Source organism: Buteo buteo, chromosome 20, assembly GCF_964188355.1.
Source record: "Buteo buteo chromosome 20, bButBut1.hap1.1, whole genome shotgun sequence".
NCBI classification, from domain to species: Eukaryota; Metazoa; Chordata; class Aves; order Accipitriformes; family Accipitridae; genus Buteo; species Buteo buteo.
In genome coordinates this window covers 6,040,023-6,063,669 of record NC_134190.1, presented here as the reverse complement: position 1 = coordinate 6,063,669, position 23,647 = coordinate 6,040,023, and the positions used below count along the sequence as shown (strand labels likewise).

At 36.9% G+C, this 23,647-nt stretch overlaps 1 protein-coding gene across 3 annotated transcripts in view; it reads left to right on the top strand.

Moving 5' to 3' along the window:
* CDKAL1 (CDKAL1 threonylcarbamoyladenosine tRNA methylthiotransferase) overlaps positions 1 to 23,647 on the top strand; it is a 421,878-nt gene that overhangs the window by 384,199 nt on the left and 14,032 nt on the right. For all 3 annotated transcript variants that reach the window (XM_075052405.1, XM_075052406.1, XM_075052408.1), the window contains 2 exons: positions 9,036 to 9,119; positions 12,383 to 12,547. In XM_075052405.1, the coding sequence (XP_074908506.1) occupies positions 9,036 to 9,119; positions 12,383 to 12,547 (249 nt within the window). The remainder of the gene's footprint in view (positions 1 to 9,035; positions 9,120 to 12,382; positions 12,548 to 23,647) is intronic.

The window sequence follows — 23,647 nt, the reverse complement described above, 5'->3', positions numbered from 1 at the left end:
CATAATCATTTTTTTCTTTTTCTTCTAGAACAGAAGTGATTTAACTTATGACTTCCTTGAACTGATCTCTGTTAACTTCCTTTAAAGGACAATAAAGAATCGGTCAGAATTTTATTCTAGTATGCTAATGAAGAGGTGCTTCTTTTTTTTACCTTTTTATATGCAAATAATTGGCATACTGTTTAAAAATAGTAAAATGCATCGCAACTAGTTTGACAGTAGTGACTATGAAATTCTAAACAACATGAAGTCACACTACATTTATCACTCCTTAATGAATCATTCACTTTGGTCCCTCTGTAAGCCCTTGACATTATTTGTCATTCAGCACTATGCCTCTAGAAGTGTCAGCAGTTCTAGGGTCTTACCTTGCCTTAGATTGAAGAAATCCCCTGAAGTGTGTCATTTTTGATCATATATTGGCTACCTTCAAAATAAAAGAAAATAATGTCATTTCCTATCCTCATTAACATTATCAGCTTCTGATGATGTTCAGATGCTTTTGTTAGCAGCCTGTGATTCATGTATGCAAAAGGAGTTTTATTATTCTTTTGAAAAGAAAGCTGATACATATTTATACCCCCTTTTTTTAACTCTTTCAGTTAGTGCCATCATTTTTTTATTCTGAGTTAATTAACTTGCGACAATGTTATGTTATGTATTTGGTGTGTTAATGTATTAATACAGCTTTTAGTGGATTTTGGAGAAGAGTTGGGTTTGGCTTGGCAAATGGGGCCATTGTGGACCTTTGTTTTATCAGTTTTATCCCATCTGCTCTTCCTTTGTTCTCCGATGAGATGAACAGAGAACATTGGCTTCAGTAGTAGGATAAGCAGAAAAATTATATTGCTATTTTGGAGAGAAGCCCAACCTTTTGGAGCAGTCTTTTTGGTGTATTTGATTAAAACATGTCGGGCTATATATGTATTCTAGGAGCATCCAGTCTTACTGTGGGGATTCCAGTATCGTGTCAGGGAAGATGGTATTGACTGTTGATTAGTATCAATGCTATCTTCACTTTGTCATCAGCTTACATCCAGTATTTTCACCTACTCCCAACTTTTTCCTGCTTTTTCCTGTCTGTGAGGAAGCAGCGTGCAGTTCTGCCTGCAATTTACTGAAGTTACACTTACGTTAGGGCCTCTGATTATTACCGGCAATTCTCTCCAACAGCTGGTGATGCTGAATCTGTGCTGAAGGTGGTTTGACATCGGTCTGTGCTACATCAGCACCCTTCTGACAGAGCCACTGGTGAGCAGGTTTCTTTCCGTAGTGTAGACAAGACTTTAATCTGAGAAAAGAGATTGGTATTGCAAGCTCCTAAAGTAATTTCTGGAGAAGTTATTTGATAGGGTATTTACCGAGATGATTTATAAATTCTCATATAACTGATACTTGTCTGGGCTTATGCAGCTGTTAAAAGAGATCACTGAAACAGGAATTGCATATTGTTGCCTTAGCAACTGCCACTTCATATTGTGCTTAAATCACTTGGAAATATGCAGTGTATCTTAAGGAATTGCTTCCAACAAAAACAGCCGATCTTAAAGAACTTTAAATAATTTCACTGAAGAAGCTGCAAGGATGGCTTTTCCTAACAAAGACCATCATATTTTTAAGCTTGGTAGTCTCACTTTGCCACAGGCTTAGCTTGTTAAAAAACAGCAAAGTAAAATTTAAAGAACCCAAATATTTGTTTATTCATGCCACCAGAATCCACGTGATTGCCAAATTTGCTGGAAGTTGCAGATATTTTTAAAAGATTCCTCTAAACTCTATCTTCCATTCTAGAAGATCAACATTAATAGTTTCGTTTCCTATACTTATATTTTAAATGTCAAGTTTCTTTAAGGGCAGACTGTTTGTCTAGTTTTTTGTTTTGTTTCTGAACTGTTATGGGTATGAAAGGAAGACCTTAAACATACTTTACCTACCCAGATGTTTCTTGTTCCTATTTTGAACTGATCTTTTCATTTAGACTTTTTCTGTAGATATTTGCCACAGTTTTATGGGGTTTGTTAGATCATCTAAAAAAACAGGGGAGAGACTTTTGCCACTATTATATTAAGGCAGTTGCTTGAGTGCTCACGCTACATGATAGTCTCAAATACCAGTTGTGCATAGAGTATTTTATATTGCTATAGCAACTTCCCCAGCTTTGTGGACACTACTCTGTGAGCTGTGTAGCAATCAGAATTGGATTTTGCACGTGTGGAAACAGAGTTTCAGAAAGCACAAGGAAACAGCCAGAGTCCCTTAGCAACGTTGTGCTGGATCCAGAATAAAACGCAATTCTGCCACCTCATCCTTTTACTGCTTAAGTCCAGGTTTACAACAGAAAAATCCAAATGAGAGAGACTGCTTTAAGAAGCAATATATATCTCCCATATCAGAAAACTTATTTGCCTGTTTTAATATTATACACAGTTAATAAAATTGAGAAAGGTAATATGACAGAGTTGTCGACATGCTGCTTTTATTACCCCTTTTCTAGGCAATGAAAAGGAGAGACAAGCAAAATGCAAACTTACAGAATTTAAAAGGAATCAGATATTTTGAGGACCAGTTGTCATTTTTAGGTCACCGCTCACATCTCTGAACATAATTTTCATCTGAGCTGCATGGCAGGGTTTGTATGTGTTGGAAGAAGCTACATTTTCACAGCAGGAGACCAAATCAAAATGAAGCAGTCAGATGCAGGTGCACAGTAATAGAAAGGATCTATTTACCCTGAAGCGTGAGCAATGGGCCAAGAAAGCAGAAGCAGTCTACTTCCATCTCTCGCCTCCTTCTCTCCCTACCTTTTCCCTCCCCCATAGCTATGCCAACAAATTCATAAGGGGACCAAAGAGAAGGTGTTCACTTGCTTTTAATGAGCTGCATTGCCTGCTGCTGAAAGTCTGAGGCACTTTTTTGTTATGCTGATTGTGTACTATTAGAGCTGGCTGTCTTTAATTTATACCTAATCCTTCCTTCCTGCTTGCACAGCCTCAAGCCAGCCTGGAAAATGGTTGAAAGAGTTTGTCCTGTGGGCATCTGTTGCCTGTGTCCATTCTGAATTCCTGAATGACGCTGTGGAAAGAGCAGTATAGCTGAAGCATGTGTGCTTAAAACAGGAAAAAAAGGCAGTTTGCTTAGATACTATTTTATAAGTCATGCATTTTATGTAATCCTTTTAAAATAAAAATCCTGCAGCTTTGTTTAAATATGGGCAGTTTAGTAATGGTGCTTTGACAAAGTCAGCTGTGTTGGTTGACAGTGAAATGAGACACCTTGATGAGCACTGGCCGCTTTTCACTTGGGATTCTGGAGTTCTCTAGTTGAGAGCTAAGTACTTTCCTACGTGCAAAGACGACCACCCAATGCTGTTTCCAGGGCTGCAAAAAAACTGAGCAATGTAAGTAAGGGAAAAACACTGACTCATAGCAAGTGTGAAATGTTAAAATTTAGCCGCACTGGACTTAAGTGCAAAACAGTCTGATACGGATAGTGGGACCAGTAATATCCACTAGCTTTTTACAGATTTGTTCGTAGTTCATACATAGCTGTGTGATCTATGTAAGAGACTGAGAATTTTGTTTTCCTTGCTAATTAGTGGCATTGTAGAACTGAGGTAGCATCGTCTAGGTTTGGGAGGAGGAAGCAGGAATACATGAAATCTGTGTGGTGAAATCTGCCTCTTACTCTGCACCACTGGAGTGGTCAAGTTCTCTGTTTCTTTCCTCAGGTGTAAAATGGGCCAGATGCATGTTGTAAAGATTAATCTGATTGATGCTTGTATGATGTAAAAGATGCAGGACTCTAAATATTTAATATCACTCATTGCTGCATTTCTATAGGGAGCTATGCACTAAACAAAACATAATAAAAAGGAGGCACCTACCCATCTGGAATTGGACAACAGTGGTAACATAAGCCCTAGTAAAGTGGCAGCTGTCTGTGCTGCACGCTAGAAAAGTATTTTTAACCTGGCAAAAAAATTGCCGTGCTCAGGAGCTGAACTGTTTTATATTACTGCTTTCCAATCTCCACATTTAAAACCCTAACAATAGAAAACCCTGTAGAAAAACTCTGAAACAAGTCCATTCTTTGTCTCCAGTACTACCTTCAGAAAGGGATGTATGTATACACCCTAAATGTTGGAGGAGCAGTGCTGAATAGCAGAAAAAAGCAGTACAAAGGAGAGTTTGCAAAGAGATGTGTTCTGGTATCATCAAAATGGGACCGTGTCATAAGTTTGTCGAAACTTGGTCTTTTTTACAGGGAGGTTGTAGCAAACTTAGACTCATCTGTCAGGAAGAGAAAACATATACAATGGATAAATAGAAGACTTAGAGAATGCTTAATTATAATTTTGGAGAAATTTGGCTGCTAATTACAGAAGGATTAATGTGATTCATAAAAAGTAGGTCCAGCAGTTCTTCCCTGCTCATAGGGAAGGACACATCATCTCTATAATTATTAAAACTTATTTAAAATAATTAGACCACAACTGAAAAATTGGGAAAGAAGCATACCAAAATTGATGTAGAAAGAACACGTTCTAAATTACTTTTCCTTAAACTTTGTTATACTTGGTAAGGGTCAAAATATGCATGTTTACCAGAAGTATTCTGTACATTAGGATAATCTGCTAAAACATACACACATAAATTGTGACAGTGTGTATTTTTTATTGCCTCCTTTATGATGTATTTAAATAACAAATAAAGGAAAGTAGCTTTTTGTGTGGCTTCCAAGCCTTGTACTAAGTATGCTCCACAATGTTTGGGGTCCGAATCCAAGCCTGACTTCTTCAACACGAATGGAGAGATGCTCATCGATTCCACTGTGAATTGAACTCAGACTGAAAGGATGCTTTGGCAACTGTCTCTAAATCAAGGGAGATGGCTGTATGTGCAGTGTGCCGCCTTCTGTGGGAGAAGTACAGAAATACAGTGGTTACTAATTATTATTTTTTAGCCAAACAGACTCTTAAAAACAAAACAAGCAAAATTCAGATAAAAGAACAATAAGGAAATGGTGAGAAAGATCATGTGCCACATGCTCTGGCTGTAATAGGTAACGAATCAAACTGGAACAATTGTAGTTTTCATTAAGCAAAAAAAAAAAAAGGAGGAGGAAACGTTATCTAATTACAGCAGGCCATTGCTGACGTTACGTAGCAATATTCTATCAAAGCATGTAAACAGGGCCCATCTTTTGCACCCATACTATTGTAGAATTTAAAAATCAGTCTTGGGTTTTATGTGATTCAGACAGTTTTGGTTTAAAAAACAAACCTAATTTGACTAAAGCCAAAAAGGATGTTTGACATTTCTTACCATTCATTCATTTTAGCATATCAGCCAGCTGTAAAAACTGCTTTTTGTGCTATTCATTAAAGGAAAAACTGAGTTATAGAATTATCATGTCAGAATTTCCTGTAGGACAAATGAAGGTGAAATAAAAGTTCATAAGTGATTTGATTACTAATTCTGATATTTACAAACTACCTGGCAACTGTTGCAGTGTAGGAGGTGATAGGACCAGCAGTGCTTGTTGCGTTATTTTTGGTGAAAATAAATTCTCCTTGTGTAAATGATGTGACCAGTCCGCCTTGGGATGCTATCCTCCATAAAGGAAAAAAAAAAAAAAATCATGGTTCTATAGGAATCTTTCCAAACTGAGATGCCAGGGCTGAGTTTCCTCACTTCCAGATGCTTTGTCAGAATTGTAGTTCCCTGAGAGCTGGAACTCGTGCATACCTGTGGGAGCAGATGAAAGAATAGGAATAAAAATAAGATACTGAATTACTTCTGCTGGTACATGCCTGAAAAAAATCATCAAAGGTTATTATAATTATGACTGTTATTAGATAGCATGTCTGGTTTCTGCATATTTAAATTCTGAGAGAGGTGAAACTTAGGCACTTACAGATCCCAGGGGAATAATTGCAGAAATGATGACATATTCCACTTCTTGAACAAATTTCAATACCAAAGCTGCATTCTGCGTACTTACATTTCTTCTTAATTATACTTGGATGCAGGATAGATAGTCATTTTCTGTCTTACAAATGTGTGTAGCCAATTAGTGTTGTAGATCATGAATACCCAATGGCCTAACTCATTAAATGGAATTTTCCTTTTCTGTTGTTATGGCAAAAGAGTCTGCAAATAGCTGAATATCATCTTTCTCTGTGAGCTCAGCCTTGGCCAAGGCTACAAATCCAGTAACTTTGAGCAAGTGAAAAATTACTGGGCTTACCTCTACTCCTTACAGTTTGCCATCTTAGTCTTGTGAGTGTGTGTGTATGTATTTATATACGTATTGTAAATCGGTATAGGCTGTTTGGCTCATCTGCACTTCTGGTAGTCAATTTTAATGCCACAGTTTTGATGCTATGTGACAAATCTAGTCTTCCTGATTTCCTCCCATTCCCAAGAAATTCTGAGCCCAGAAGCTCCGTCTGGCCCACTGAGACGTGGAGACCTGAGCTCTTTTTGCTCATGGAAGCAAAGATAAGAAAACCTGGCAGTGCGTCTCTGAAGAAACCACTGCTTATATCAAATGATCAAACACAGGTGTTCTTTTCTTCTTTCCTCTGATTTTTTTATTATTAATATTTGCATTTCATGCTTGCCATTCTGTCATCTGAGAGTATGAAGATAACACATGTAGCTTAAACTACCTGACAGGCAGGAATCGTAGAGATGATGAAGGCAGAACGTTACGACCAGAGAGAACCAGGGAACCACAAGACAGTTGTGAAATGAGTTACAGACCCAGTATTGCTTTGAGCTAGTTTTGCTAATTTATGGTATGGTATCAGTAAATAATGAATACAATGCGAGGACATGACTTGGTGATTGGCCTTGGTGCTTTTCAGTGGTAGCATGTTTCCCCAAGGGTGAATGTTGCTTATCTAACATTTCGTCCTCTTCTTTTTCATAATATTGCATAACATCTGAGACTCTGGTACTATAGTGCTACAGCAGATACTGGGTTATGATTTTAAAAGATATGGTCTCAAATACTATAGAAACAACAAAATCTCTCCGTTCAGGGGAAATGTTCCCTGTAATCTTATTACTGGCATAGTTATCTCCAGTGCCTTCTTGACATGTATTTGCAAAAATCCTCTGGAGATTTGAATTGACTAACTGTTTTCTTGAAAGAAAAAAAACACCTTACCATTTAGGGGAATGGTAAATAGTTACACTGGATTTAGGTTACTAACATTTGAGTTCATGTTGTATCTATTGTTATTTGTAATGGCAGACTTCTCAGAGAAACATGAATGGAAATTTTAAATGTGCTATAAACAACTGTTAAACACCTTTTAAAAGTATGCAAAAATATACATCTTTTCTACTATTAGGATTCTGTTACTGGGTCTGTAACTCAGGGCTTGTGCCCCTTCTGCTGTGTACCCCACAGCTGTGGTCCTAGGGAATTAACTCCACCTGCCTTTGGGGAGATGAGCTGGGGGCTCAAAGGATTTACTTTGGGAATACTCCAGGTACATGCACAGGGAAGGGAAGGCAAGAGTTATTCCATTAAGTCTTTCTGTTTGGTGAGTGGAGAATTATATACATATCGTGTATGTGTGTATATATATGCATATATACAGTATATATGCACACTGTAATGTAGATGTGATATTGCTGTTCTTATTTCTTCTTGTTCTTTTTCCTGCCATTGACTGTTAGAGAAAATCCTAATCTTATCTTTTACTTTTACTGCTTGTACCTTAAAGAATCAAAACATTATTATCTGACCTGCATCTTCTTGCTAATTCACATGGACCTTATGCTGGAGCCCTTAAAACTTCTCCGTAACAGCTGCCACTAGGATATGGTAGAAGTCTTTCAGGGAGGGAGGAGGATCTTGAATGGAGCCTTGCTCACAGATTTTAAAAGTTTGGAGTAAAATGTGAAACCTTTTTGATTCTCAAAATAGCAATAAAAGCAGTAAATTTAACTTGCTAGACAGTTGTAATTTGCAGAATGCATTTGTCAAATAGTTTGGAAATAATCCAGGGCACATTTAGATGAAAAAAAGTAGACATGGGCTCAGACTAAAAATGCGACCTAAGTATCCTCCAAGGTTTGCAGAAATTAGGCAATAAACTTCATTACACAACTCAGTAATGGACAAAATCAAAAGGTGTTGTGTGGGGGATTTTGAACTTTGGGGAAAGTCAGATTTTTTTTCATACATACTTGGCAGCTAAATTGCAACTGATTTGTTGGTCTTCCATTAACTAATTGTAAAACTGGTGCTTCGTTTAAACTGTGTTAGTGCATTTGGAAATTGGGAGGTATGATTGAAACACTGGGCTTTTTAGCCCAGAGTTTATTTGGCCTTTAATATCGCTGTGTCTATGAGTTGCTAAAAACTCTTCCCCATTGAGTCTTGGTAATATGCAGTGTTGACTCCACTGTCGTGGAAATCAACGTGATCTCATTGGTACAGTGAAATCACCACAAAGGGTTAAAGAGATGCCCTAGCATAAATAACAAGTGCAGCTTTTCAAAAAAAGAAGGCAAATAAATGAGCTTGATGGCATCTAGAAGTTGTGCAGTGTGCCACAGTGCCCTGTTTCTCCCAGGTGCTGCTAATTGTTTTGTTTGTCAGAGGGCTCCTGGCAGGGGGGAGCGGTGTTACCTTTTTGTGATTGATTGCAGAATTTTATGCTGAAGGGGAGTTTTTCCATTAGTTGGATGAAGCCGTAGCGGACTCTGTGCACATCTGACATTTTTATTTGTTACTGTGTTAATGTGTAAAAATCAGTTTGTATTTCTGAACTGGATTTTCTTTTCAAGCCATCACAGTACCACAGTTCTAGCCCTCCATTCTGGCTTTTAACCCTGTCAGTTTTAGACAGTTTGAACTAGGGCTTTCTCTGCCCTGCTTTCTTGCTGACACAAAATTTCCTCAGAGAATTTGATTATTTCTGCTAAGAGTGTTTGTTTATAGTTGCAGCTCTCTTCTGAGTGTAATTCAATATTTTTGTTTTCTGAGACATCTCTCTTGTCTTTATTTTCCAGGTTGGTGAGAGGCAGAGAGTTCTGGTAACAGAAGAATCCTTTGATTCCAATTACTATGTTGCTCACAATCCTTTCTATGAGCAGGTACAGTTAAATAAACAAAATAACATCTTTTTGTTTTATCTTTGCTTTCTGATAATCTCAGCAGCACAGTGTGCCACAGCGCAAAAAAACAAGTAAGAAATAAGAAACATTTTCCAGGAGAGGTGTGACCATCAAGAATTGTTTATGAGATATTTAGTTTCTGTGTTGTAAATACAGTTTACCTGAAATTATGTTAAGTAATACACAGTGACTCTTTGAGTATACAGCATGAGGAGGATACATGCTATGTATCCAAATAACATTATTTGGAAGGTTTAAGAAGCTCTTAATTACTGCAGTAATTTTAATTTCTGTGTCTCCAAAGCATCGTTTTCTGAATTGTGGAATTTTAATAATTTCCATTAATCTTTCAGAAAATCCTTTCAGGCAATGCAATTTGCAAAAAAAAAATTTCAAGCGGTAGGAGGGGTCAGAAAGTTCTTTAGATGAACACTTCAGCCTGATATGTTGTATTTCCTTCTGTGTACTTTCTATAAATGAATTCTTTCCACGCAGAAACATTATCTTTGAGCTAGGAAGGAAGTAACAGCATCTGTTTCACAAAATTACTGGTTTTGCTCAAAAGCAGATGACTTGCTGAAAACCAATAAAATTGGCTTTTCTGAATCATCATGATTTCATTCTGGTTTTGCCTTTGGCTTGCTCTCCATTTTCTTGCACTGAGCTGCAGGCAGTTTGCTTTTGCTACCTTTAGTGATTGAGTTGTCTGAACCTGGTGAGGCTGTTGATGATGGCTGTGCTTATATAGTCACCAATAGTGCTTTCTTCTGGTTCTGGGTAATGTCACAGCATTTATTTGTTTATTTTTGCTTAGGAGCAAGTAACATTACTGCTCTTGAAATGTTTCTATTAGGTATCTGGTTCACTAATTATTTTTTCCTCAGTTTAATTTTTTTTAATACATCTCTTTTTTTTTGTTACATCTCTCACCTCTGTCTATGTCTTACATATCACTGTTTCTTGCTTTTGTAGCTTATCTGTCAGATTTGAGGAATATGGTTTTCCATATGGAGATGAAAAATTGCTTGGGGCTTTTTAGTGTTCAGTACTTGTTTTATGAAAGTTTCATTAATTAAAGGAAAAGCAGTATGTGCAAAAAAAAAAAAAAAGTGTTGATGTTTCATGGGGTGTTTGTAAAGCACCTAATACAGGTCCTGATTGGGACTGGTAAAGAATACACAAAATACAAACAGTAACATAGGGAGTAATTTTAAATTTAATTATGGAAGAAATACTTTCCATTATTAAAATGTATGTCTTTTCCCTAAAATCTTGTGTGGCATGTTTGACAAGGTTAATATCCTACTGTTTGCCCAGGTAAGGACAAGACTTGGTGCTGGTGACTAATTTCACTAGCAGTAAATTTAATGATAGTAAATTGAAAACCACTGTCGAGTCACTAAATATCGTATTATACTTTGGAAGCTGAAGCTCGGAGTCCTGTTGTAATGTTCTGTTAACTCAAATAGTTATCAAACCTATTCTCTCTTCACTAAGCTCATCTATATTAAAAGAGTTTGCTATTAGAGCCACATCGGTAGAGCTATACTGACAGACTTTCTGGTAGAACTGCAGCTTACATTTGTGGAGGCTTTGGTGGTGTAGTTTAAGGTAGTTCATTGGAGAGAGTAGTCTAAACAGACCAAAGGGTACTTTGCCAGAACAACAGTCAAGATGAGGGTGTCTGTTGGTATAACTTTGTTTCTTAGAAATAGGGTTGGGGATTTTTTCCTGACAGATACTCGTATCAGAAATATGTAGGCGTGTACACCAAGCCTGGCTGCTTGGTTGTTTACACTACCTCCCAGATATGTTCATTTAACCTCTTTCTTTTTCTGAAATAGTAGTCACTTACCCATGTCTGTCCTTGAGGATTTATATTTAGTTACTGCCATTTCGAATATGAAGGTACCACGATTTGCAGAGGTCACAGGTCCAGTGATACTTAGTTACCTAATTTTCCTTTGATTTAAATTTGCTGGAGATGAACTATTGGGAAGAACTGTGATCTAGTCGCATTGTAATACTGTCTCAACATTAGGATCCTGGCTTTGTGTTTGCCACTTAGTTCCAATCAGTCTCAGCTTGCCCATCTCTGAAAGGCAAAGATACCTGCTTTTCTTGGAAGATGCTTAGGAAGCTCAGCAGAATCCTAGGATCTGGAACCTCCTACAGTCATGAACACTTTGAGCCGTCAGGAGAAAAAGGGAAACTACTGGTGATGATTTCCTCCAACTGAGACAACCAATACTTGTGATAGGTGAAAATTAAGAAGGGCACAGAGTTTTCCTCTGAAAATCCTTTGTACATGTTGTCTAAAAATCAAGCCATTTTAAGGCGTTTCAGCATCCAGAAATCAAGATATACGTATGTGCTCATCGCCTTTGAAAAGCTTGCATTTGTGCGTGGGTGAGCTTCAAGTAAATGTGATTAAGTAAGTCCCCATGATTCAATTTTTCATTGTTTAATCAGGAAATGACTCTGCTTTTCTTTTTTAACTGCTTCTCTATTTTTAGAACCTTTTTATGCCATTTGTTCTTCCAGCAAAAAGTGTTGCTCCTATATGTCGGGCTTTTTCTTTTGTAACATGCATGACCTAGGAACATCTGTTATGCAGTGTCTTTTTTGTGAAGTTCTTATGGGACTGTCTGATATCATGGTTGTGCAGATTCAGGAAAGGGTGGCATTAGGTGCTGACCCAGGAAACACACTCATCCATTTTTACAAGGATTCATTGTCAATCATGCATCTCAGCTGCGATGGATCTGCGCAATCAAAATAAGGGCTTGTGCAAACAGAAACAAGGGCATAATTTCTGTCCTGAAGCATTTACAGACTCAAAAACATTTAAAAAAGAAAAGTGTCATGAGATAAATGTGAAAATAGGAAGCTTTACAGCAGTCTGTTACAATTGTGTAGTATAAGTGCCCTTGGGAACTGTTTGGGTCTGGATTCAGATGTTGCAACTCAGGCCCAACTTCCTCATCAATCAAAAAACACGACTCATGGAATCAGTTGGAGTTGAAAAGAGCTGAGGTAACACTGCAAAGCTCTTAAAGAATGCAAGCTGGAGATGTTACTGGTCAAGTGTGTCAGGGGCTATAGTGTATGCTGGTGACTAAAATTTTAAAGTTTTAGGATTTGCTCTGAAGTTTATCAAAAATCTGTTTTCTGAGTGGAAGCTGGAGACACTGATGTTCTTTGTGGTATTTAGTAACTATGTCTTTATCTTTACTCGAAAGGTTCTTGTGCCAAAGGATCCTCTGTTAATGGGTAAGATGGTAGAAGTGAATATTTATGAAGCTGGGAAACATTATATGAAAGGGCGACCAGTGTCAGATGCCAGAGTTTACACTGCATCCATCACCAGACCGTTAGCAAAAGGAGAAGTTTCTGGTTTAACAGAGGTGAGTAAAAGACATTTTCTGCTTTACTACACTGATAAAACAGCAGCTGTTCAAGCATAATGATTCCATGCTATGGATCTGTTATCATTTTATAGTTCCCTTTTTATATATGCATGAAGCTTTAATCTTTCCTGACAGATTGAAATCTGAATTTAAAAGGTGTTTTTGCTGATGCCCATAGCTTTACTTTGCTGACTATAAAGGCAATAATACACTTGTTTCTTGTTCCAGGGTGCAAGATGAGGAAAGAACTTAGTAGAATTGAAAAGATTTAGCACCAGTGATTATATAATTCAATGTATTTCAGTTCTAGTTTGGTGGAAGGGTGAATTGGTTTATTTTGCTTTACAAAACTGTTTTAAAAAAAAGTTGATTGATTATATGACTGTTAAAACGTGTCAAAATTGGATTCAGAGATTCAAAATTAATTGATGGGTAGAGATACAGAATATTTACAATATATTTTGGAAGAAGGTCAACATCTGATTTAGTCATGTAAAGAAAATGAAACTCTTTTTAAAAGAGATCTGATCCTTATTTTACACCTCAGTAGATATGGCTGTTAGCCAAGTATTCTCATACATTTCATGGAGCTCTAGTTGTAAAAACTGATGGAGTGTGAAATGAAAATGTGTATCGCATTTCTAAGCATCATTTGATGTCCTTTCTCCAGCACTGTTGTTAGGATCTCCAAAAATATGTAGCAATAATTTAGCACATGGAAGAAGGATAATTGGCAGTTTAGCAGCCACCTTGCTGCTTTTACAATAAATTGTTGACAAGTATTAAAGTATATATGCATCCTTGTTAAAGTTCTAAGTAGTCATATTTAAAAGAAATAATCCATGCATACCTTAAGTGACTAGTGTTAAGCTAAGCTACTTGGTCTCTTGAATAAGCCCGGCTATGGAAACATGGAGCAACAATAATGCATCTACTGTAATGTGTTTGGCAGATCATGAAACTTAAGCACAAACACATTGCTAAATTCTCCTTTGAATACTGTCTGTGTGTATGTGTATATTGGCCCGATAAGGGTCTGTAAGAGGAAAAAACAGCCAAAACCCTCAAATTGTCTTGTTGCACTATGTAGCTATTTAAACACAGCTGATTTTTTCATCAGAACACTTTTTTTTAATAATCTGCTGGAACAGAACCAAGTCTGTCATTAAACTGAGTACATGCTGCCAGAAGCTTGTAGCATGGGAACAAGCAAGCAGACTATTGACTGAAATTTTGTATTTTAAAAATGAGAGACAAAATTATTCAAATCAAGGATACTGATAATTTCCAGAAGAACTCATTGAGATATGTAGATCTGCTCCAGCCCTTTGAGTAGGTATTAACAAGTACCTGGAATGCCCAAGTAAATGGCTACAGCAAGCAAATGATGAAGCAAATTGCTTTTCATTACCTTTGTGGCTACCAGTGCTCCTTCAAGGGAGTATGTTATTTGTGTTTGGTCTACTGGACATGTTAGGAACTTTTGCTTTCTGGAAGAAACTACAATCTCAATACTTCAGTAAATGGGACATCTTTTGTACATGGAGGCTACAGCTGAAAGCTTTTAATCGTGCCTGGCTAATGTATAATATATAGAACGTGAACTGAAATTGTTAGTGGGAAGTCCTGACAAATCACACGTAAGTGGCAAATCAGGAACTTTCTTTCGGTTTCCAGGAAAAAAGTGAGTTTGTCACAAAAGTCACCATGGATTTTTGGCTGGGTGAAAGATGCTCTTTATGTTGTTCTGTATGGTTGGACTGCTCAGAAACGTTTCCTGCTAGGTGTGCTCAAGACATGTAATTCTAGCTTAAGATACTTATGAGCAAGACCAAAGGGGCAACATATGTCATATGACCCTTTATATAGCTTGTTGTGTGCACAGATGACAGGTTGGGGAAAGAAGGAGATGACTCAGAGCATATGTGTTCAGATACTCCCTCGAAAGTAGCCAAAGATCTTGGATCTTCAACAAGATCCCGAGTGTGTCTGCCAGGTTTTCAAAAGGGCAGCATGCAGAACTAAAAACTTGGATAACTTTCTTGTTAAGTCAAGCCATCAAACTGTGTAATGGAGAGAAGGATGAGTTACCTAGAATAGGTTGTAAAAGCAAAAAATGAAAACACCTGTGGCCCTTTCACTTTCTCCTTCCCACTGCGCACACAAATGAGCAAGAATTAGGGCCTCCTTTACATTCCCAGGCTTGAAAGGATGGGGAGCCAGCTGGCTCTTTTAAGACCAGGCACATTTCTGTTGCTCAGCACCGATGTCCTCTGGGCAGAAGCTCTTTTAGGCAGCAACCAACATGGTGCAGCTGGCACACTATCTGAAGTGCCCAGGAAGTTTCTAGTGGACCTCTGGTCTCACCCTGTCAGTGGCATGGCTTCCTCTCCACTCCTTTATGCTTGCTGGTCCATGATAAGAGCTAGGTCAGAGAAGTACGTGAATTTAAATGCAGATTGAGGTAATCTAGATCAAAAGAATATGATAGTGGGCTGTAGTGCAGTAAAATACATGCTTCAGTCCGTTCCCATTCAACAGAGCACTTGGCTCTTTCCTAAGGACGATGTGTGTAAGGCTGCAGTGCACACCTTACACTGCTGCATGTTGCACAGGTACTATGATTAAGAGGGATAGATTGCTGAGTCAGGGCTGTAACATGGTTGCAGACAGTCTGCAGCAGTTACACTACAAAAATAGCATCTTCTTATCCGAGGCATCACTTGCTATTATTAAGTGTTTTCGTTAGCTTGCGTAGGACACAATAAAAGATGTTTCAAAATGCATCACAGCTGTACTTCTCTCTAATGAGGAATGTTCACAGAAAGAGTGAAAGCTTTCAAAACTGTACAGTTTTTGAGGAAATTAATCCTATGGCTAAAAAAATGAAGTTATAAAAATAGAGAGCACCATAATGTGAGGATGTCAAAGCAAGCCACAAACCCATCCTAAGCAAGAAGAAACTTCTATAAATGCTGTGGTGAGGAATACCTCCAGAGGATCAAAGCTTATCTGCAATTATGTGCTCTCTTTCTCATCTGCTACATGTCCCTCAATAATTTTTTCTGACGAATTCAGAAGGAGCACCCCAAGCAGCATGGTGTGTCTGAAGGAACAGTTATAGGCCTTTTTTTTTTTTTTGTACCCTTTTGACCACATGACTGGGATGACAAATTGGTCCAAAGAAACACAAGAAGTAGGTCACCAACTGGAATCAACAGATTTGACTGGAAAAGACGGAGTGCAAAATGTCACACAAAGGACAATTTACAGACTCCATAAAATATTCACGCATTATATATATATGTGCCAAATAAGACGATGACAAATATTGATAGAATTAATTCAGGATATTTCTAGCATATCTTTTTATCATGCTTTTTCGGTGTCTAAAAAACACCTAATTTGTATATCCATTGATGTATTAATGATGTAGAATGCCTTAGCAGTTGTTATATTCTCTAAGGAAAAACTGTGACTACATAGATGGGCTTAGAAGAAGGTCTTGACATTCAATAACATTAGGCTCTGTGGCAGAAGTTGGGACAGGAAGGACAGAAGAGTGTTGGAGTCAGCAGCTCAGGTTAAAATACTATCAAATCGATCAGACTTACTGATTGTAGTGGACGTATTAAGTATTAAAATGCACAGGTGTTTGCCAGGATTTTTATTTTACTTCAGCATTAATTTTTTATAAAAGCCACTCAAAAGGGAATGATGTCTCCAAGTTGCACAGTTTTACAGGAGAGATATTTTAGGGGGCAGATAACATTTGGAAATTTCAGTTAACTCAGAAATTTAAATCTACTATAGATTTATTTGAGTTTAAAATGTGCAGTTGCTGATTCAGTAAGAGAAAAATGTTTAGAAGATATATAGCAGAGGATATATAGGTGAAAGTTGAAATCAATAAAGCATGAACACATGTGTAAAGGCATTTTTGGATTTCATTCTAGTGAATCTAACAGGATACATGTGGACTGGGTTTTAAAAAATATTGACGGTAACATTAAAAATGATCATTCAGACAAAACAAGCATATCGTGAGTTACTAACTGCAATTACAAATAACAGTGAATAAATATTTCAAAGCTTTGATTGAGAATTAGTTCTACTGAGTTTCCCAAGGAAAAAACAATATGTAAATGCTGCAGATATGATATCCTTTCATTGAGGTAGGCTTGGAGGACAAAGCATTAAGGATGTACTTCAGCTTTTTGAGATTCAGTGAAGCACTTTAGCATGTCTGCTATGTTCTTAAGCACTCTGGTAAACTAGTCTTTGAGGTTTTGGAGGTGGATTTGCAATGCACATAGTACTGAGTACATTGTCACTAGATAATAAATATTTTTGAAAAGTCAGCAGTATGTGTCAACTGTGTGAATGTAACTTAATTTTTAAATAACATTTTAATATTTTTATTTTTATTAATTTTATTTGGCTGTGCTTAGGGAACTTGACAGTTTCTCAGCATCATAAAGTAAAATACCTAATAAATATATCTTGTTTACACACAAATGTTTGCTCAAACCTAATCGTTGAAGAAAAAAAATAAGAATCTGCAAGAATATGATCTCTTGTTAGAAACGGAAATAGAGCATGTTATGCTTCTGTACTCCAAAAATAATTCTAGTTGTTTACGTATGTTCTGTGACTAGAGGAAAAAAAAATATTGCGAGATGAGAAATATATGAAGAAGAGACCAAAGGATTGAGGGATAAAAATAAAAGGCTGGCTACCTGCCAGAATTGTAATACATTGCCAAAATCAAAGCCCTGTAAGTCTGAGGGCCTTTGGTGGGAAATTTTAATCAGATGGAAAATTAAGGCAAGAAAAAAATAATTTTAAAAGGCTATTTAATTATGTAGTCATGATTATTTTATGTTCATAATTCCTGTTTCTATAATGCATCTATGACTGACTGACTTTTCAAACAAATATAGGCACATCTTTCAGTAATCTGTTTTCCATTGTTTTATGTGATAACATTCTCCATGTCTAACACTTCCCCTGCGAACAACTCCTGCTGACAGTCCCCATTTGCAATATCTCCTTTTGTAAGTCTGGGATCTTGGTGCACATCTCTATGGCTCCCAGGCCGTGGTAATATCCACCGTTGGCCCGTTAAGCTAATAGCTATTCAAGTCATTGGGATCTTCGGAGGAAATGAGGAGTGAGCCACTGATTTGCAGTTAGCAAGCAATTGCTCGGTCAGTCTGCTTGTTCCTTTTTTTCTCCATCCTGCCTTCATTTTTTGCAGTAGGTTGTTGTAGCACTGTACTTCTGGATACTACGGAAGAAGCTTTATGTCCCTGGTCTCCCAGTCAGCCACAAGTATTTTCTAGTTACATTAGCAAAAGATGACTCTAAACATTACCCAGGCTTTTTTCTGATGTTAGGAAACAGGAAAGATGCATATATCAAACGCTTCTTTATAACCTGCCAGAAAAAAGAATCAACAAAGCATAGCTTAAAGGGAACTCTCTGATCTCAGGTAGAAAGGGTGCTTCACTTGCAGGCAAAATAAAACGGAGAAGGGGGAAGAAAGTATCTTCTGCTGGAACAGAAGTGAAAGAAATCATGGCAGAATTGAGATCTCTGTATTGGAAACTTCCTTCAAGGACTTGGAAGGAAATGTGGAAGATGTACATAAAACTCAAGTAATTATTAAGCACAGTTTTTACATATGTTGGAGTTTCAAAGTGGTAGAAAACTTGGTTCCTGAACAGGAACTAGAGATTAGAGTTTTAGGAAAAAAAGAGAATGAGAAAGCAAATTTCAGATAAAAAAAAATGGCATAGAGGTGAGAGGAGAGGAATCTTTCATGAAATTACAGAAACAGAAACTATAGAAAGTATGAGAAATGCTAATGAAAGATCAGAATTTCTAAAGAAGGAAAATAAAGCAACATAAAAAGTATACCTTTTATTTCTCTTGGAAAGCTACTTTGCAAAGGGATCTTTGCATCACAGCATCTAAGAAGGGGCAATTTGAGAAAACTGTGGGCAAGTTTCTATTTAAGATGAACATACTGACAAAAAAAAGGAACATTTTCTATGTAAAATAGTTTTCAGGTAATACTTCATGAAAATATGGTGCACTATTTGGTGCTCTTGCATTCTTAGGAACATACCTCTTGTAGGCTTGGTTGCCTCTCTCTGTCTCTGAAACAACTCATTGTAGTGTGAGGCATACAAATAGTTAGTGCTTTTGCATGTATTAATCTGTTTTATTTAATGTGTTACTCATGTTCCCTGCTGGTTGTAAATAGAGGTCATAAAAGATGGTGTTAAATCCTTCTTAATTAATCTTTTTTCTTATGTTTTCTTCAGTTATTTCTCTAAAGTCACTATGAAGTTAACATAAGAAAAGAGAAAATTCCTTTCTAAGAGTGGAGCTTAATGCCATCTATGGATGTTTTTAAAAAGGACCTTCAAAAGTCTCATTTTTCCCTGAAAAAAAATGACAAAAATTTGTACTGTGCTGTTCCTTAGATGCTGATTTTCATGATCTACACGTTATCTGTGCGCCATGTTGGCTTTGTTTATCTGGGGATTTGAGTTGATTTGAGTTTTTCTTCTGCTTGAAAGCTCAATGTTTCTCAGCTTAGAATCTGAAATTCAGGATGGATTCTTTCTTACAGGCAGAATAGATTTTTCTTGCTGGGTTTAGATAAGCACTGGACTGAATCGCCTGTAGTGGTTGGGGAATTTTAATCAATGCTGGTCTTTAGGAACATGCTTAGCAAGTATCTGTGAGAAACGCTTGAGATGCAGGTCAGCCACCTTCAGTCATAGGTGGGCTAGGTGACCTCTTAAGTTTGTTTCCAGCCTTATCTTCTGTAATTCTATGAACATTTTAATTTAGCCAACAATCATTTGATGACTAGCAAACTGGAATAGAAGGTAGTTCATTGATCAAAACATCTCTCTGCACTGCATAGAGGGTTAAAATACATAGAGATGATTTAAGGCAGCAAACCCAAGAGCCAGCATAAGACCTTCACCAAGTAGTTTTATCCTGAGGTCTTTAATTTAATGGGCATGTTGTCTTTCTGCCCATCCCTCTGGCAGAGCTGAATTTCAACTACAGTGATCAAAGCTCAGCTGAAACAACACATATTACATAGCCCCTTTTCAAACAAATGCTCTTTTAAGTCCATTTCAGGTGAAAAGATCTAAACTTCAGTTTATTTACTTTTCATTTCCTCAACAGACAGTGTTATTTGGCTGAATGTCACTGTCTAATCACTTTAAATTACATAATTATGTTAATCCTGTGCAGTGCATGCAATAAATAGAAATAGTAATGACTGGGATGATTCAACTGTAAGTCATTTTCTGGAGAATGAGAGAAAGTTAAACAGAAATGTTCTACCCCTCCTGCCTTCAGAAGTAAAACTCCAAGTGCTAAAATAGTTATGCCATTTTTGTGTATTATTTCTAGTACTTGACCTGCTGATGCTGCACGGCAGGATGAGTGGGTGGGTTCTGCTCTCCCTTGGCATAGGGACAAATTGGAAGTGTGTAGCCGTGGTGATTTTAACTACTTGACACTGCCTGCAATATTTAGGAGTTCCTTTTAAAATGTTTTTTATCTTCAATCAGAGCTTTAACAAATAGACTGTTTGGAAAGGATCAAAAGGCATTTGTTTTTAGTAATGCTTTATTATTTAATGTAACAGGTTTTAATTGGCTTTCAGGGGAAAAAAAAGTAGCAGCCACAACTTTTCTCAATTTTTCTGTTGTTTTGGAGGTCATCTATTTCCAACTCGCTGTGCCAGCAAATGTCATTATAGGTTTGACTTTTATACCTCTCCAGTAGAGTTTAATAGAAAGGCAGATGAAGGATATTCAGCCGTTGCATATGTTATATCTTTGCTTGTAGTATTTAGTCATCCCTTTTCTTTTTATTACTACTGTTTAGATCACCAAAAAGCTCATGTAGGCAGCATTGTGGTCTCCATTCCTTCCCTCTCTCTCCTTTCCCTGCAAGCAAACACACAGAGTCATGAGATATTTATGTCTTGGATGGATGATTTTTCTATGGGTTCCTCATCTATCGAAGCTGTAATCATGGTAGTCATTCTACATGAATACTTAAATGGGACAGCATGAAAAAGGCACGTGGAGCTCATGAAAGGAAATAGAGGTTTAGAAGGGTGATAGAGCTTTCCCCATCACCAAATGAAAGGTCAGTGGGAGATTTGATTTTATGCATACAAGATATTAGAATGTTTAACTTCTACCTCTTAGAAATATATTTGTTGCAAAAACCATTGAAGTAAGAGGGTTCATTAGCTTTGAGATTGTTTTGAAGGCAAATAAAAATTAGTCATGACATTAAGCTATTTTTTAACTTAAAACTGTTTTAAAAGTGTATCTCATTTCAAAGAAATTAGCAAACCATGTTAAAGGTAAATTAGGGTGTTCTGTATCCTTTAATATTATTACATGTTCAAAAATTTCTATTAGATTCTGAGTAGATTAATGGTTTTGTAATAGTCTAAAAAGCATCCTTTGTGTTCTTGTTGATTCTCTTTATGATAATGAGAATTTACTAAGATATATATAAATTTTGCAAATAACTTTTTTTATTATTCCAACAAATCTATTAGAACAGTGTTGAACTGATCCAGCAATATTAGGATTAATTGTGAGTCATAGTAGAATACCAAGATCCATTCATAATCATAGTTTCCCACTGAGACTTTGATAATATTTGCATATCATGATTTACATTTGTGTTTTTAATATATTTGTCAGTAACATTAGATTAGAGATTTTTTGTGGTGTCAAGGGTAATAAGATAAAAAGGGGAAAAGGCTTTTCAGTAGGAGAAAGAAACAAGTTTTTTAAGCTTTTATCAGTATTAAATTATATTTTGTGTATGGGGATGTCTACATATAAAAATTCAAAGGTGAATTTACAGTGGCTGTATCTTTAACTGAAATTAAATTACACTTGAGTAGTAAGCATGAGGTTCTATTTGGTGGCTACGCTGGAGAAAACGTATCTTGAAATATCCAAATGCCATACTTCAGTGAAGTGGATGTGAAATTCAGAGACCTAAATTTAGTCCACCAAAGATATACTCCTAACTACACTAGAATATCCAAAGAACTTACTATGACCCTGTTGAATATATTAGAATGACTGTATCCTTAAAGACAGTCCACAGAAAGTTGTAGTATCTCAGCAAGCTTAGTAAACTAGCGCTTCTTCAAAGGCTGCATACAGTAACTTTGTGTTTATACAGGCTGTATTCCATATCAATTTTAACATTCACTCAGGATCCTTTGGCATGTAATCAGATCAAAGTCTTGATCATGCCATTAGCCATTAAAGCATGTTGTTGCGGATTTACTGGACCAAACAACAACAGAAATAAACCCTTGCCCTCTTACTACAATCTCTCCCCCAGTCTGAGTCCTCTCAAACTACAAGAGGAATAATCGCTTTAAAAGTTTGCATTCTACCTCTAAGAAGCTTGTCTCATTGCCTATTATATTGAAGGTTTTCATGAGACCTGACTCTTAAATTTATTTAACTTTAGGTTCAGTTCTTACTTGTAACAAGTTCCAAAGCAAGCTGTTCCTGTGGGCTTTATCAAAGACCATTAAGTAAAAGAAACATTTAGAAAACTAACTAATTACTAAAGCACTTCATTAAAGCTGTTCAAAGACAGCTTTACCTGTGTTTAGTGTATAGTACACCAATCTTGATAACCTTCCTCTGGCTACTTCCCATTGTGTATTTAAATGACTTGAAGGATTCCCCCACTTCTTATTTATTATTTCAGATGTTAGAACCCTTCTTAAAGATGCAGAAAGATTTTCTACTGACTTACTCCAATGCCAGGCTAAGTCACTCATACTAGCTAAAATCCAGAAAGTATGACTGGATTTGTTGTAATTGTCTGATCCAGCATTGGAAAGGAGGAATATTGCTCTGAAAGATCTAGTCAGTATAGCATGAGAGGTGCTGGTGGTGGTGTGATACGGTTAGTGTAGATAGCCCAAATGCCATATCCATTACCACTAAATTAAAATTAGCACTCCATCTGTTTGCATGGTCCTTTAGGACCATTATGCCTTTCTTTTTCATCAGAACAGATCCCAAAGCTTGTTCGTTTTTTTCACTGGGAGTTTGCTCTAGAGCAGATTCGCAGGTGTGCATCAGAAACAGTTCATGTTTTGAGGTTCCAAAAGAGTCAGAGGGCTTCAAGCACAGTTTTCCTGTATTTGAAACTCAAGCCCACAGGATGTTAAAATTTCAGCATATTTACTTTCATTTCTTTTACTGGAGTCAGGACCACAACCCAGGTTTGGTGTAATAATAAAGTTATGATCCTGGGAAAACTAGGACATATTTATTCCATCCTAGATCCTGTAAAAACCTGAGACTTTGGAATTATGGTGAGGAAGATATATGTACTTCAGTGGTACTTTAGCGTTTAGTTGTTAAGGTCACAAGCACTGGCATGAAGTCATTTTTAATTAATATACACTGGTGTCAAATCAAAACCAAAGTTGAACTACATGGCAGTCTAAGCCATCAAGGAATGCAAGAAATAATACGGATTTTTCTCATGTATTCTTTATTGTGGAGAAGGGCTGACAAATCATTTGTAAAATAAAAAACATAAATTTGAAAAATTGTCAGTGAGAAACATTCCTTAAAAAGAAATGTTCGTTTTTAGTTGTTCTTGGTGAAGACAGTCACACAGAATAATTAAGGGCCTGAAAGCAGACCGTGTTTGACCTACGTGGCTCATAATTCTGTAAGAAAATAGTTATTTCCCAGCTCTCTGGCTCAACGTAAGTGAACAAATGCAATAATGTATGTTGATGTTGCTGTGCTATCAATGTCTTCTTTATGACACTTTTCATTTTGCCTTTTTACCTGGCCTTACCAATAGAAACACTGTTTTGTAAAGAAGCCCCCTCCACAGATGGTGAGCATGTTGTCATTAAACTGGTGTGGAAATGGCCAGCCTCTGGCACGGGACAACCTGCAGCCACCAGAAGAGTTCACCTGCCTCACTAGGGACTATCCAATACCCTCTTTTCCAGTGGCTACCGGGTCAGCATCATAC